The sequence below is a fragment of the Piliocolobus tephrosceles genome, chromosome 19, assembly GCF_002776525.5.
Source record: "Piliocolobus tephrosceles isolate RC106 chromosome 19, ASM277652v3, whole genome shotgun sequence".
NCBI lineage: Eukaryota > Metazoa > Chordata > Mammalia > Primates > Cercopithecidae > Piliocolobus > Piliocolobus tephrosceles.
This window is the reverse complement of record NC_045452.1, coordinates 27,085,862-27,097,498: the sequence shown is the minus strand read 5'-3', so window position 1 is coordinate 27,097,498 and position 11,637 is coordinate 27,085,862. Positions and strand designations below refer to the sequence as shown.

General features: G+C 56.6%; 1 protein-coding gene across 2 annotated transcripts in view; it reads left to right on the top strand.

Moving 5' to 3' along the window:
* The window catches only part of KIAA0930 (KIAA0930 ortholog), a 48,598-nt gene extending 37,586 nt beyond the window's left edge, over positions 1-11,012 (top strand). For both annotated transcript variants that reach the window (XM_023221760.2, XM_023221761.2), the window contains exons 7-10: positions 259-453; positions 3,360-3,522; positions 5,404-5,562; positions 6,125-11,012. In XM_023221760.2, the coding sequence (XP_023077528.1) occupies positions 259-453; positions 3,360-3,522; positions 5,404-5,562; positions 6,125-6,165 (558 nt within the window). In that variant the 3' untranslated portion in view covers positions 6,166-11,012. The remainder of the gene's footprint in view (positions 1-258; positions 454-3,359; positions 3,523-5,403; positions 5,563-6,124) is intronic.
* The last annotated feature ends 625 nt before the right edge of the window (positions 11,013-11,637 follow it).

Sequence of the window (11,637 nt, the reverse complement as noted above, 5' to 3'; positions counted from 1 at the left end):
AGCCTGGCGCCCTGTCCTCAGCCTGGCGCCCTGTCCTCAGCCTGGCGTGTGGTTCATGGGGCGGTGGGAGGGGCGCCAGGAGGGACACCAGGCAGGGATGTGGTTCCATTCCAGCTGCCCCGCCTGCCGGCTCAGACCCTCCCTCCCGGGCAGCCCCCGCTCCTTGAGGGACGGTCACCCTGGCTGTTCATGTCCCGGGGAGGGGCCCCATGAAGCCATCGCCACCTGCCTGACTCCGGCTGCCCCGCCGGCCCCCAGGTGAGCGTGGCCGCCCGCATGGCACAGAAGATGTCGTTTGGCTTCTACAAGTACAACAACATGGAGTTTGTGCGCATGAAGGGCCCCCAGGGCAAGGGCCACGCTGAGATGGCGGTCAGCCGAGTGTCCACAGGTGACACGTCCCCCTGTGGGACTGAAGAGGACTCCAGCCCCGCTTCGCCCATGCATGAGCGGGTAAGGGCTGCCTGGCTGGGGGCTGGGGCTCCCGTCCCTCGGGTTCACTTTCCACTGTCTTCCCCGTGCTCACGGCCCCCGGGGATGTAGGTTCCGGCCGAGCGTGCAGAGGCTGGACCACCCAGCCCTTCTCTTTGCTCAGCGGTTTGGAGGAGGCGCTGCTGCGGGGAGGCGTTCCTGCCTTGCAGACCTGGAGGGCTGTGCCTGGCCAAGGTCACACCACAGGCTGGTGCTGGGCCAGAGCTCTTTCTGCCTCCCTGAGATGCCGCAAAGCCAGGCTGAGTCCACAGGGCCAGTGGGCAGAAGAGACTGGCTGGGGACCCAGGCCCGGCCCTGGTACCTGCCTGGGTGGACCTGTGGGGTAAACGTGGGCACATGGCCAGCCTTCCCTGGTGAGTCAGGTGGGAATGATGGTGACTGAGGGCCAGCCAGAGCATGCAGAGGCCTAGACCACCCAGCTCTGCCCCGCAGTTTGTACGAAGCACTGCTGCAGGACGGGCGTTCCTGCCTCGCACACCTGGAAACCAGACTTGCCAGCTTGCCCCAGGTCACAAGCTCTCTTGGGCTAGCACTGGGCTTGGGACCCTGCTCTGTCTCGAGGCCACCCTCCTTCCCCAGGGCGGGAGGCTGAGGTCAGCAGCGGCTTTGCTCCCAGAAGCCTGTAGTGGGGCACAGACAGGAGAAGGTCTCCAGCCCACTGGCTGCTTTGCTCTGCCTGGTTCTTGCAGTGGGGCTGCCCAGAGCCGTAGGTCTTGGAAGAGGACAGGTGTGCTGGGCAGGGGGGTGCCCTTGGCACAGGTCCAGGGGCAGTGTTGCCCAGCCGTTGTCCAGGAGAGATGCCACCCACAGCCGGAATCCTGCTCTGCTGCTCTCATGACCTTGGGTGTCTCTTCCGTCTCCAAGCCTCAGTTTTCTCATCTAGAAACAGAGCACGAGGATACCTGCCCCTTCAGTATTTGGGAGGCTCTGAGGAGTCTGGGGCTTGGCCCTCAGGAGGATTCCCAGGTGGCAGCTGCTGTAGTTGCTGTTGACCTACTTGGAAAGCAGATGCATGGGAATGTTTACTGCAGACATGCCTGAGATGAGGGAGTGTGTGTTTGTTATACTTTTAATTCGAGAAAGATCTTAACCATACTTACCTCCAGGTGGTCAGATGTTGCTTTTCTTTCTCTTATGTATACCTTTTTTTTGTTGGGGTGGGGGGAGTATCTTCTGTAATGAATGTGTTTTACAATCCAAAGACAGCAAGTGCTATTTTTTGCAAAGATGGGTGAGAATTGTAGGCAGGGGCCTCTCTTGTCTTTGGAATGAGGTGGTTTATATTTCTGAGTTCGTTTCTGAGATAAAGGGCCTGGTTCTTCTTCCTGGTCCTTAATTATCCCCTGGGACTCTGACAAAATGTGTGTGTGAAAGTCCTTATGAAGATGTGGCCCGAGCTCTGGGCTGGACAAACCCGGGTGCCGTCTCCAGCCACAGCATGAGGGCTGAGTGACCATAGGTCACTAGACCTGCCTGCGCCTTGGTTTTCCCTTCTGTCCAGTGGGCGTGGTTGTGAGGGGTCTGCAAGTCCCTGGTGCCTTAGCAACTGGGCAGCCGTAGGATTCAGGGGGAGGGATGTGCTAGGGTCACACAGGGTCAGCAGCAGGGCTGGCCCCTGGGGACTGCCACCTGTGCGCCTGCTATTACCTGTCTCCCTCTCCCGCGGGGTCGTCTGGAGCCAGTGCATGACACATGCCGACTCTGTGTATTGTGGTTGGTGCTGTTTGTTTCTTTTATCTTTTGAAAACCTTCCCCGGCTTGTGGGAACACCGTCTGGAGCCCAGCAGCTGCCAGGACTTTGGTGGATGTCGGAGCCTTGACGAGGAGGCTGACGGGGCTCCCGAAGTCTCGGTCCCAGCTCATCCTGCTCCTCAGATTCTTGTTGGCATGGGGAGGAGGGAGGAGATGGGCCAAGTTCCCTCTGGCTGGAACGCCCTTCCCCCCCTTCTTCACCTGGCGAACTCCTACTCGTCCTTCAAGACCCAGCTCCAGCGGCGTCTCCTCCAGGAAGCCTTCCCTGATTTCCCAGGCTGTGGATCCTTTTTGCCTCTGTGCTTCATGTATCCTGTGCTTCTCTTTCTCTGTCTCCACAGCCAGCATGCTGTCTATGGTTGTCACTTTGAGTCTGTCATCCCAGCAGACTGTGAGCTCCTTGAGGGCAGGGACCTGCGATGTGCCTATCTGTCCTTAGTGCTGTGGCTGCCTGGCCCTGAGTGGGTGTGAATGTTTGGTGACCAGAACCAAACGTGATTAGAAGTGGGGAGGAGACAGAGGCCTAGCGCCACTTAGCACAGCGTCTCCTGTGAGGGGTGCTGGGAATGAGAGGGATGGGGCCACTTCAGCCCTGAGAAGTAGGATAAGGAGCGTGGCCCTGGGGGACAGAAGACAGGGCTGCTGCCGTCCTGCTTGGTGACCACAGGCAAGCCAAGGTCTCAGTCCCTGCCTTAGTTTCCCCATCCGTCAGATGGGCTGACGCTAGCCCCTGTCTCACGGAGCTGGGAGGCTCGGTGGGTCTGTGTGGGGCCAGTGCTCACTCAGTGTTAGCAACTGTTATTAATTTGTGCTTGAACACCCCCCAGCCAGTGTCTGAGGCCCAGAGGAGGGGGTCTTTCTGCCATTTGCAGCAGCAGCCTGGTCGCTCCTCGGGCAGCACTGGTGGCCAGGTGGCCTGCTGGCCCCTGGGCTGGAACGCATCTTCCAGTTTCTAGGCCCCACCTAGCACGGGCCAGTTGGGGCTGGATCCTCTTGGCCGAGCGGCCTCTTCCCTGGGAGCTGTGTCGGGCTGTTTGAGGGCGGGAGAGGAGGGGCGTGGGGACCCCTGGGTATGGGGCTATTCTGCTCTGGTGACTTTGGCTCCTTGTTCCCAGGTGACCTCCTTCAGCACGCCCCCGACCCCAGAGCGGAACAACCGGCCCGCCTTCTTCTCCCCATCCCTCAAGAGGAAGGTGCCCCGGAACCGGATCGCCGAGATGAAGAAGTCTCACTCCGCCAACGACAGCGAGGAGTTCTTCCGGGAGGACGGCGGTGGAGGTGACCCCCCGCTCCGTGCCCTGGGGCCCCCGTGCCCTTCAGTCTCCTCTTGATCCAGACCATGTATTCGTTCATTCATTTGTTCATTCAGCAACACGTAGAGAGTGGGTGCCAGGTGCCAGCCACCCCTCCAGGAGCTGAGGGTAGAGCTGGGGACGGACAGAAATGGCTGCCTCCGGGGGTCCTGTCCTGGTGGGCCCAGGCATCTCCTTGGCAGAGCCCAGATGTGCAGCAGTATGTCAGTTTCAGGGGTATTCCCCACCTTTCTAAGGCCTTTCAGCTTAAGAAGGCTGATGGGTGATCTGATGGCTCCGCACACACGGGTTGTGGAGGGAGAGACGAGGGCTCCCCTCCCTTGGGTCAGCTCACCCTCGGGGGAGGCCCGGCCCTGCTAGCTCTGTGCAGCGTCCCAGGACCGTGTGCTCTTTGGTGACAGAGTCACCACCCCGTGCAGCCTCCCCGCAGCCTCCCTGTGCCCCATCCCCCGGACTCTGGGTGTCTCTATCTGGGTGTTCCTGTGCCCCTCAGTCCTGCCCAGGCACAGTCTGCAATCTCTCCTGAGCACCTGCACCTGCTCCCTGTCCTTGCTCAGTGACCATCCAGAATACAGGAGTCATTCCCAGAGCCCCCAGGGAGGCCACGGGGCAGGGGGGATTTAAGTAAGGGAGTGACACAATCAGATTAGTATATTTAAAACGCCACTCAGCAGACCCTATGGAAAATGGCTCCTGGGGACAGGGGTGGCCATCACAGGTTGGGAGGTTCTGCCACGCTCTGCTGGCATGGACCACGTGCCTTCCTCACCGTCATCCTCAGGACCCAGTGGGCGCCTGGTTCTGCACTGGGTGTGTGTCTGTTGAGTGTATGGAAGTGAAGGATTGGCCAGGTGCAGTGGCTCACACCTGTAATCCCAGCATTTAGCAAGGCCGAGGTGGGTGGATCACCTGAGGTCAGGAGTTCGAGACCAGCCTGGCCAGCATGGTGAAATCCCGTCTCTACTAAAAAACACAAAACATTAGCCGGGCGTGGTGGCAGGGGCCTGTAATCCCAGCTACTCTGGAGGCTGAGGCAGGAGAATTGCCTGAACCCGGGAGGCAGAGGTTGCAGTGAGCCAAGATTGCGCCACTGCATGCCAGGCTGGGCAACAAGAGTGAGGTTATCTCAAAAAAAAAAAAAAATAAGGAAGTGAAGGATTCGCTGATAACTCCCACTGAGCACCTCCCCCAGCGGGGAGCTGGGGCTGCAGCATTGGTCAGAAGAGGTGGCAGTCTTTGTCCTGACTACTGGAACCAAGAGGCAGGGCCCCGCCTGTGCAAGGCCCGGGTCAGGGACTCCAGCACTGGCCTCAACCTGCTCTTGTGTGAACTTGGGCCAGCCCCTTCCCCACCTGGGCCCGTTCCCGAGTCAGGGAGAAGTATTGATCACTGCCCTAGTCTACCTCTCTGGGGCAGGTTCCCCCAGCCGGGACCGCAGGACTGGGTAACGGTGCAGGTCGGCCCAGGCTTGCCCCTCCCATGCTCTGCAGGTGGCAGTGCCTAGTTCCAGGGACAGGGCCCGTGGAAGCAGAGAATTACACACTCTGTGTGCCAGACCCCTTGGAGGAGGCTGAGCTCGAGACAGCGAAGGGAGAGATGAGGGGGTGGCCAAAGAAGTCTTCCTGGAGGTGGAGGCGTGGGTCTGGGCCGGAGGAAGGGGGAGGGGTAGGGGTGTCACGGGCGAGGCGGCGGCAGCTCTGGAGTGCGTGGGTGCTGGTGTGGGGGTGTTGGTAAGGAGCGTCCCGGCCTCAGCAGAGCGTGGCCTTAGCCTGGCCTGGGAGCTGGCGTCCTGCTCTTCCCCCTGCAGCCGGTGCTGTGGGCATTGACCCGGCCTTCTCTCCTCCAGCCGATCTGCACAATGCAACCAACCTGCGGTCTCGGTCCCTGTCGGGCACGGGACGGTCCCTGGTTGGGTCCTGGCTGAAGCTGAACAGAGCGGATGGAAACTTCCTTCTCTATGCACACTTAACCTACGTCACTTTGCCGCTGCATCGGATTTTAACAGGTAATGCTGGCTGATTTTAACAGGGAAGCTAGCTGCCGCACCTCACAGCCAGCTCTACCTCCAGGGCCTTGGTGCTTGCGAGCCACCCGGAGTCGTCCCGCCCTGTCCTGTCGGTTGGTTGGGTTTCTTTGCAGGGCTCTTGGCCTCCTTGTCTCAGACTTTGGGTGGAGCCGTAGCTTTCCCAGAAGTCCTCCCTTTGCTCACCTTTCTGGCACACCTGCTGTCCCCTCTTGAGTGGCCACATGCCCGGGTGTGTGTGATTCACAGGCGGTGGGAGGCTCTTGGGCCACCTCGCCGACCCAGGCCTGCAGCAGCTGTGACAGGCCGTGGCTCTGGCCCCCACACCAGCTTGTACCTGAGCCCCTGCAGGGTGTGCCGTTGCTGCGGGCCCGTTTCCCAGTCTGCAGGGTGGGGATGGTGGAGACGCGTCTCCTCTGCAGCCTGTGAAGCCTGGAGGGGGTGCGTGAGTGGCCGAGGCGGGCTTCCTTCAGAAGTGGCACCGCTTAGCAGTCACTGCTGTTGAGGGTTACTGTTTCACCTGCTTCCCTCCTGCCGGCCCTAGACATCCTGGAAGTTCGGCAGAAGCCCATCCTGATGACCTAGCCGCGTGCGGAGCCTGTGCAGAGCCCCGGCCGGGCCCAGCCCTGGGAGTGCTGCCAAGTGCCTACCTGTCCACCGCCACCGGGGTCTTCTGTGACCCGCCAGTGCTGGAGCCGCAGCCAGGCGAGGCCACTCGACTCCCGGGGCCAGGGCCGACTCCACGAACACCAGCCCAAACTGAAGTGCCTCTTCCCTCCCTTGCTGGCTCTGCTCCGCCCTGTGCCCCCCGCCCGTCGCCCCCCCACCCATCTCTGGAGAGCCCTCTGCACCCAAACAGGACTAGAGCTGCTGAGCGGCCATGAGAGAGCGCGGGAGAAGCAGCTGATGCCCAGAGCAGGGTCAGACTGGCGCATCTATGTTCACATGCCCCCAGCAGCAGGCGGAACCACCCAGCCAGGGCACTCAGCGCATCAGACTGTCCACACCTTCTTGAGGAACGCCAGTGGAAGATTCTGGAATGCCATGCGGATGAACGTCAGCACCCGAGTCAGTCCCAGCTCATCCTTCCCGGTTTACCACTTTGTTCTAATAGGAGATGGGAATACGAGAAGTTTGATGGCTTTGCCCTGGGCTGGGAATACCTCACCCACGCCCAGTTCCGGAAAGGCCTCCAGCAGAGCAGACGGCCCGATCCTGCCAGAACAACCTTTTGCTTCCAGCCAAAGAACACCGTCAACACGCACCTCCAACCGGGACATCCCGCGCTGGGCCTCGGACGGAGGGGCCCGCAGAGTTTGGATTCTGAGGGTAGTCGGGAGGCCTTGGTAGCCACACAGAACAGGAGATCTGCCAAAGGGTGTCTGACGTGGGGTGGGGCTGGCATCATCCCGGGGAGGTTCTAGGTGGGACCCCGTCTTCTGGGGGCGGGGTGTCTTTTCATCGTCCCTGGTTTCCTGCAGCTCACTTCCTTTGACAGCGTGTGCTGGTCCCATCTCAGACCAGCTCACTGAGGCAGAGGAGTTGCTCAGAGGCTCGCATGGGCACTCCCATCGTTCGTGTGAGCAGCGCCCAGCCCCAGGCCTGCCCTCCGCCTGCTCCAGCGTGAAGGCGTTTCCATCTGCAAGGATGCACGGTGCCCTTCCCCGAGAGCAGGCCTGTCCCCTCCCCAGCTGGGAATCAGCTGGAAGCTGGGTCTCTCCGTGGCGGGCTTTGTTTGAAGTTCCCAGGAATGTCTGAGGTGTTCCTCAGCATTCAAACAGCCATGTGTTGAGGGATCTTCTCTGGGGGGGAAAGGAAGAGGAGGGGCTTGTTCTCCCATCTGTTTATTCTTCGGGCTCTGGGAACAGGGGACTACTTTGGGGCTTTCTCCAGACTTTTGTATGTTATTATTAAAAGCGAGCTATTGCATTTCATTCTGCCTCAGTTTGCCCACCTGTGAAATGGGGCTTACACCACCTACCTCACTGAAGTCTCCAGGGTTCAGGGCTGTGGCTGGGTCAGGGCACGGTCACCCATCATTCTGCATAGGTCGGGTCGGATGTTAGACTCCTGGGATGCCCACCTCCCCCTCACCCTTTGTAATAACCTAGTCCGAGACCGTGCTTGGTGGGGGATTTGAACCTTCTCTCCTCTAGCAGTGTCCGCTCAGGCCTGACGGCGCAGCTCTGCACGATTTCATGTTCCAAACCCATGTCTTAGGGCAGCACAGAGCCAGGTCATGCCATGCCCCAAAGTGTGGGGACAGAGCCTCAGGGAGCCCCGATCGTGGCCCAGCCTTCTGGCCCAGCCCCATTTGAGTGCTCTCAGGGGATGCCAAATGCTGTTTCCAAGTTTGTGTCCATGTGGCTAAAATCCACCTATTTCTTCAGGAACTCTTCCCCTGGTTGTTCTGGGGATCTTGGGAGAAACACAGCCCTGACAGCTCGTCCGTGGGAAGATGAGGCAGTCCAGGTCGTGAGCAGCACAGCGGCCCGCCCTCTGTTCTCAGAGGTGAGGGGTGTGAGAAGGTTCTGTCCCCTAGGGCCAGCATTTGGCCAAGCTCAGAGGCTTGCCTGGATGGCTCGGGGCGAGCTGGGTTCCTCGTCTGTAAGATGGCGAAAGTGCTGCCCGCCTCACAGGTGACCATGAGGACCAGTCACAGTGACGTGTGAGAGGGCTCGCTGGTCACAGAAACGTGTGCAAATCATGCTAGCTTAGAGATCAGTCCTCAACGTGAACAGAGCACACGGTGGACTGTGGTTTCATAGCCAACACATAGCACCTACCATGTGCGGCCGCTGGTCCGACCCCATCTTCCAGACGAGGAAACCAGCACAGGCACTAGGGGACTGCCCGGAACAAACAACAGGGGCCAGCGATGGGAGTCAAACCCAGGCATGTGGCCCGGCCTGCACGCTGAGCCACACAGTGCTGCCTGGACAGAGGGACAGACACTTGGTGGAGGCTGCCTTTCTCAGTCCCTAAAACCCTCTCCAAAGGGTACGTGCGATGCCGGATTTAAACCTTGCTCAGAGCCACTTAGCCACTTGAGAACTAGACAGTAAGGTATTACTCCCAGGTTTGTCTTTCCAAAGTAACAAATGACATGTGGAATAAAGTAACAGAGTAACAAGTGGCAGGGCCAGAACCAGGGCCCCCAAAGTCCTGGTGTTGGCACATTTGTATTTCTTGTAAGGCCATCTTTAATTTTTCTGGGAACACACCTGCCTCTTGTGTAATGCAGGGAAAACTCATGCATGGTGACACCTAGGTTTCCTCAACAGAACACGTGATCCCAAAACCCCTTTAAGACATTAGGTTTCCTCAACAGAAAACTGTTTTAATCCCAAACTCCCTTTAAGACATATTGGGGCCGGGCGCCGTGGTTCACGCCTGTAATCCCAGCACTTGGGAGGCCAAGACAGGCGGATCACGAGGTCAGGAGTTCAAGACCAGCCTGGCCAATATGGGGAAACCCTGTCTCTATTAAAAATAGAAAAATTAGCCAGGCGTGGTGGGCACACGCCTGTAATCCCAGCTACCCGGGAGGCTGAGACAGGAGAATCACTTGAACCCGGTAGGCGGAGGTTGCAGTGAGCTGAGCTCATGCCATTACACTCCAGCCTGGGAAACAACAGTGAAACTCCGTCTCAAAAAAAAAAACAAACAAAACAAAAAAAACATATTGGTCTTTAATGGCAAACTCCCTTTAAGGCCTGTTGGTCTTAAATAGGATTTGGGATTAAAGCAGAGTTTTCTGTTGAGGAAACCTAGGTGTCACTTTTTAGAACAAGAAGAAGAAAGCCGTGGGATGGGCTTTTCCATGTAAAGGATATGTGATGATCCTAGGTTCCGATGGGTGATAGATGGTCTCCGTGTATACCCTTTCTTCTTTCAGCAGCTCTAAGTTCAGGTAGTGGCCATCTCACATTCTGATGTCCTACTGGAAGTGCCCAGTTGCCTGCAAAGACAGCTAAGGCTCATTATTTCAAAAGAAGATTATTTAAAACACGAGTGACAGTCAGAAGAGAACAAAAGGATGCAAGATACTCTATAGCCAAGTCAGCCTGGAGGCAGGATGGGTTGCTGAGTGGAGTCGCCGCTCACGTTTGGATTCTTACGGACTGAGTTAGGCTTCCCCCTACATGGAGTCATGGGAAGGGTCTAAAGGCATGTTCCTGAGGTGCCCTCCCTCCGAGTCTACCTGCACTCAAACCAGGGTCTGTTTTTGCTGTTTTAATCATAAATAGACTAGTTAGTAGAAGACTTTTGAAGAATAAAGTAAAACTTTTTTTTCATTAAAAGACGTCGCGGAGGAAAGGCCCTGTGCAGCCAGTATATTCTAATGACTGCCTCGACCACGTCCTAATATGCTGGTTTTAAGTTGTTGGCCAAAATCCTTTAAAGACATATGAAACGTCTGCCAACTTTTTAGTGAACTTAACAGGTTTCAGTGACGTTTTTCTGCATTTTCGAATTTAGGTGGGATCTGCTTTCATGTCCTGTTTCAAAAACCAAGTCTCTCTTGACACCCCATTGGTTCTTCCTGTCCTCTTGCTCTAGTTGGTATCAAAAAGCAGAATGACTGTACTTCTGTTTTAAAAATAACCACCTGATAGGACGGACACTACGAGCTCAGGAAACGCATGTGCCCTTGAGCCGGAATGGAAGCAGCCTCTGGAGTGGCAGCCACTGCCCTTGGAGAGCAGCTCTTCAGCAGGTGGGCCCTGGGAGCCGGGTGATGGGCACCTGCTGGGGCTCCTCTTTTCTCTTTTTCACTGGCTGCTTGATCCCCAGTGGCAAAAGGACCCCTCAGCCCTTTCTTGGAGCCCTGGAGCACTCTTTGGGACACGGAGTGGCCTCGGGGCTAGGTTCAGAGCTCCCGCAGGGGGAGTCTCAGAAGTGGAGGCAGCTGCTGATGGGCGAGTTTACAACTTCTTATGCCTAAGGCAAGTAGGCGTTTTTATTCCGTCTCCAGTCCTTGAGCTCAGCAGATCAAAATCACAGTGACCCTGCAACCCTCCGGAGCCCAGGGCATGCTCGCTGTCTGTCTTCCCCGCCGTGCCCCTTTAGTCCCCGCTCTGTGGAAGACCAGGCAGTTTAGGTGTAAATAGGTATCTTTTATGGTTTCCAAATGAATTATTGGTGTGAGAGTAATTAACTCTGTAAGAAAACTGACTCTGAATTATGATTTCTACAAAATGTATTTTAGCAAAAACACCACGATGGCCTGCACTGGATAGCTCGGTATGCTAATTGCCAGTGGGAGTTTCATAAGCATTACCAACAGCTGCTTTATTAACCGTCTTCCACGTCCAGTAGAGATCATTTCTAGGTGGTATTTGTTGGTTGGCTGTTAGCTTTGCTTTATGATTTCATGTTTCTTTTAAAAGTTGTTTTGCATGTTGAATATTAAATTTTTCTTTTCTGTGTCTTCCTCTAATCTTCTTTTCTGTCATGGGCATTTCAGGGTAAATACAGATATAGCAAAGCGATTATGATTGAACCTTAATTTGCCCCCAATGATTCCTTAAACTTTTTTTGGAGCTTTCACACAAGCTGCTTTTTTGAACTGGAGTGTGCTGGAGGCAGAGAGAAATCACCCTGTGTGCTGGCTTTGCCTGTCGTCAGCCAGTGAGGAGTCCGAGAAGTGGGCAGGTCAGTGACTGGGGTTTGGCCAGAGATGCCGTATTTGCAGAATTAAATCATTTCAAGATAAATTTCAAGGCCTGGCACGGTGGCTCACGCCTGTAATCCCAGCACTTTGGGAGGCCGAGGCAGGCAGATCACTTGAGGTCAGGAGTTCGAGACCAGCCTGGCCAACATGGTGAAACCCCGTCTCTACTAAAAATACAAAAACTAACCGGGCGTGGTGATGTGCACCTGTAGTCCCAGCTACTCAGGAGGCTGAGGCAGGAGAATCGCTTGAACCTGGGAGGCAGAGGTTGCAGTGAGCTGAGCCAAGCTCACACCACTGCACTCCAGCCTAGGTGACAGAGACTCCATCTCAAAAAAAAAAAAAAAAAAAAATTTTCAAGTTTAGCTTTCAGCCTCCAC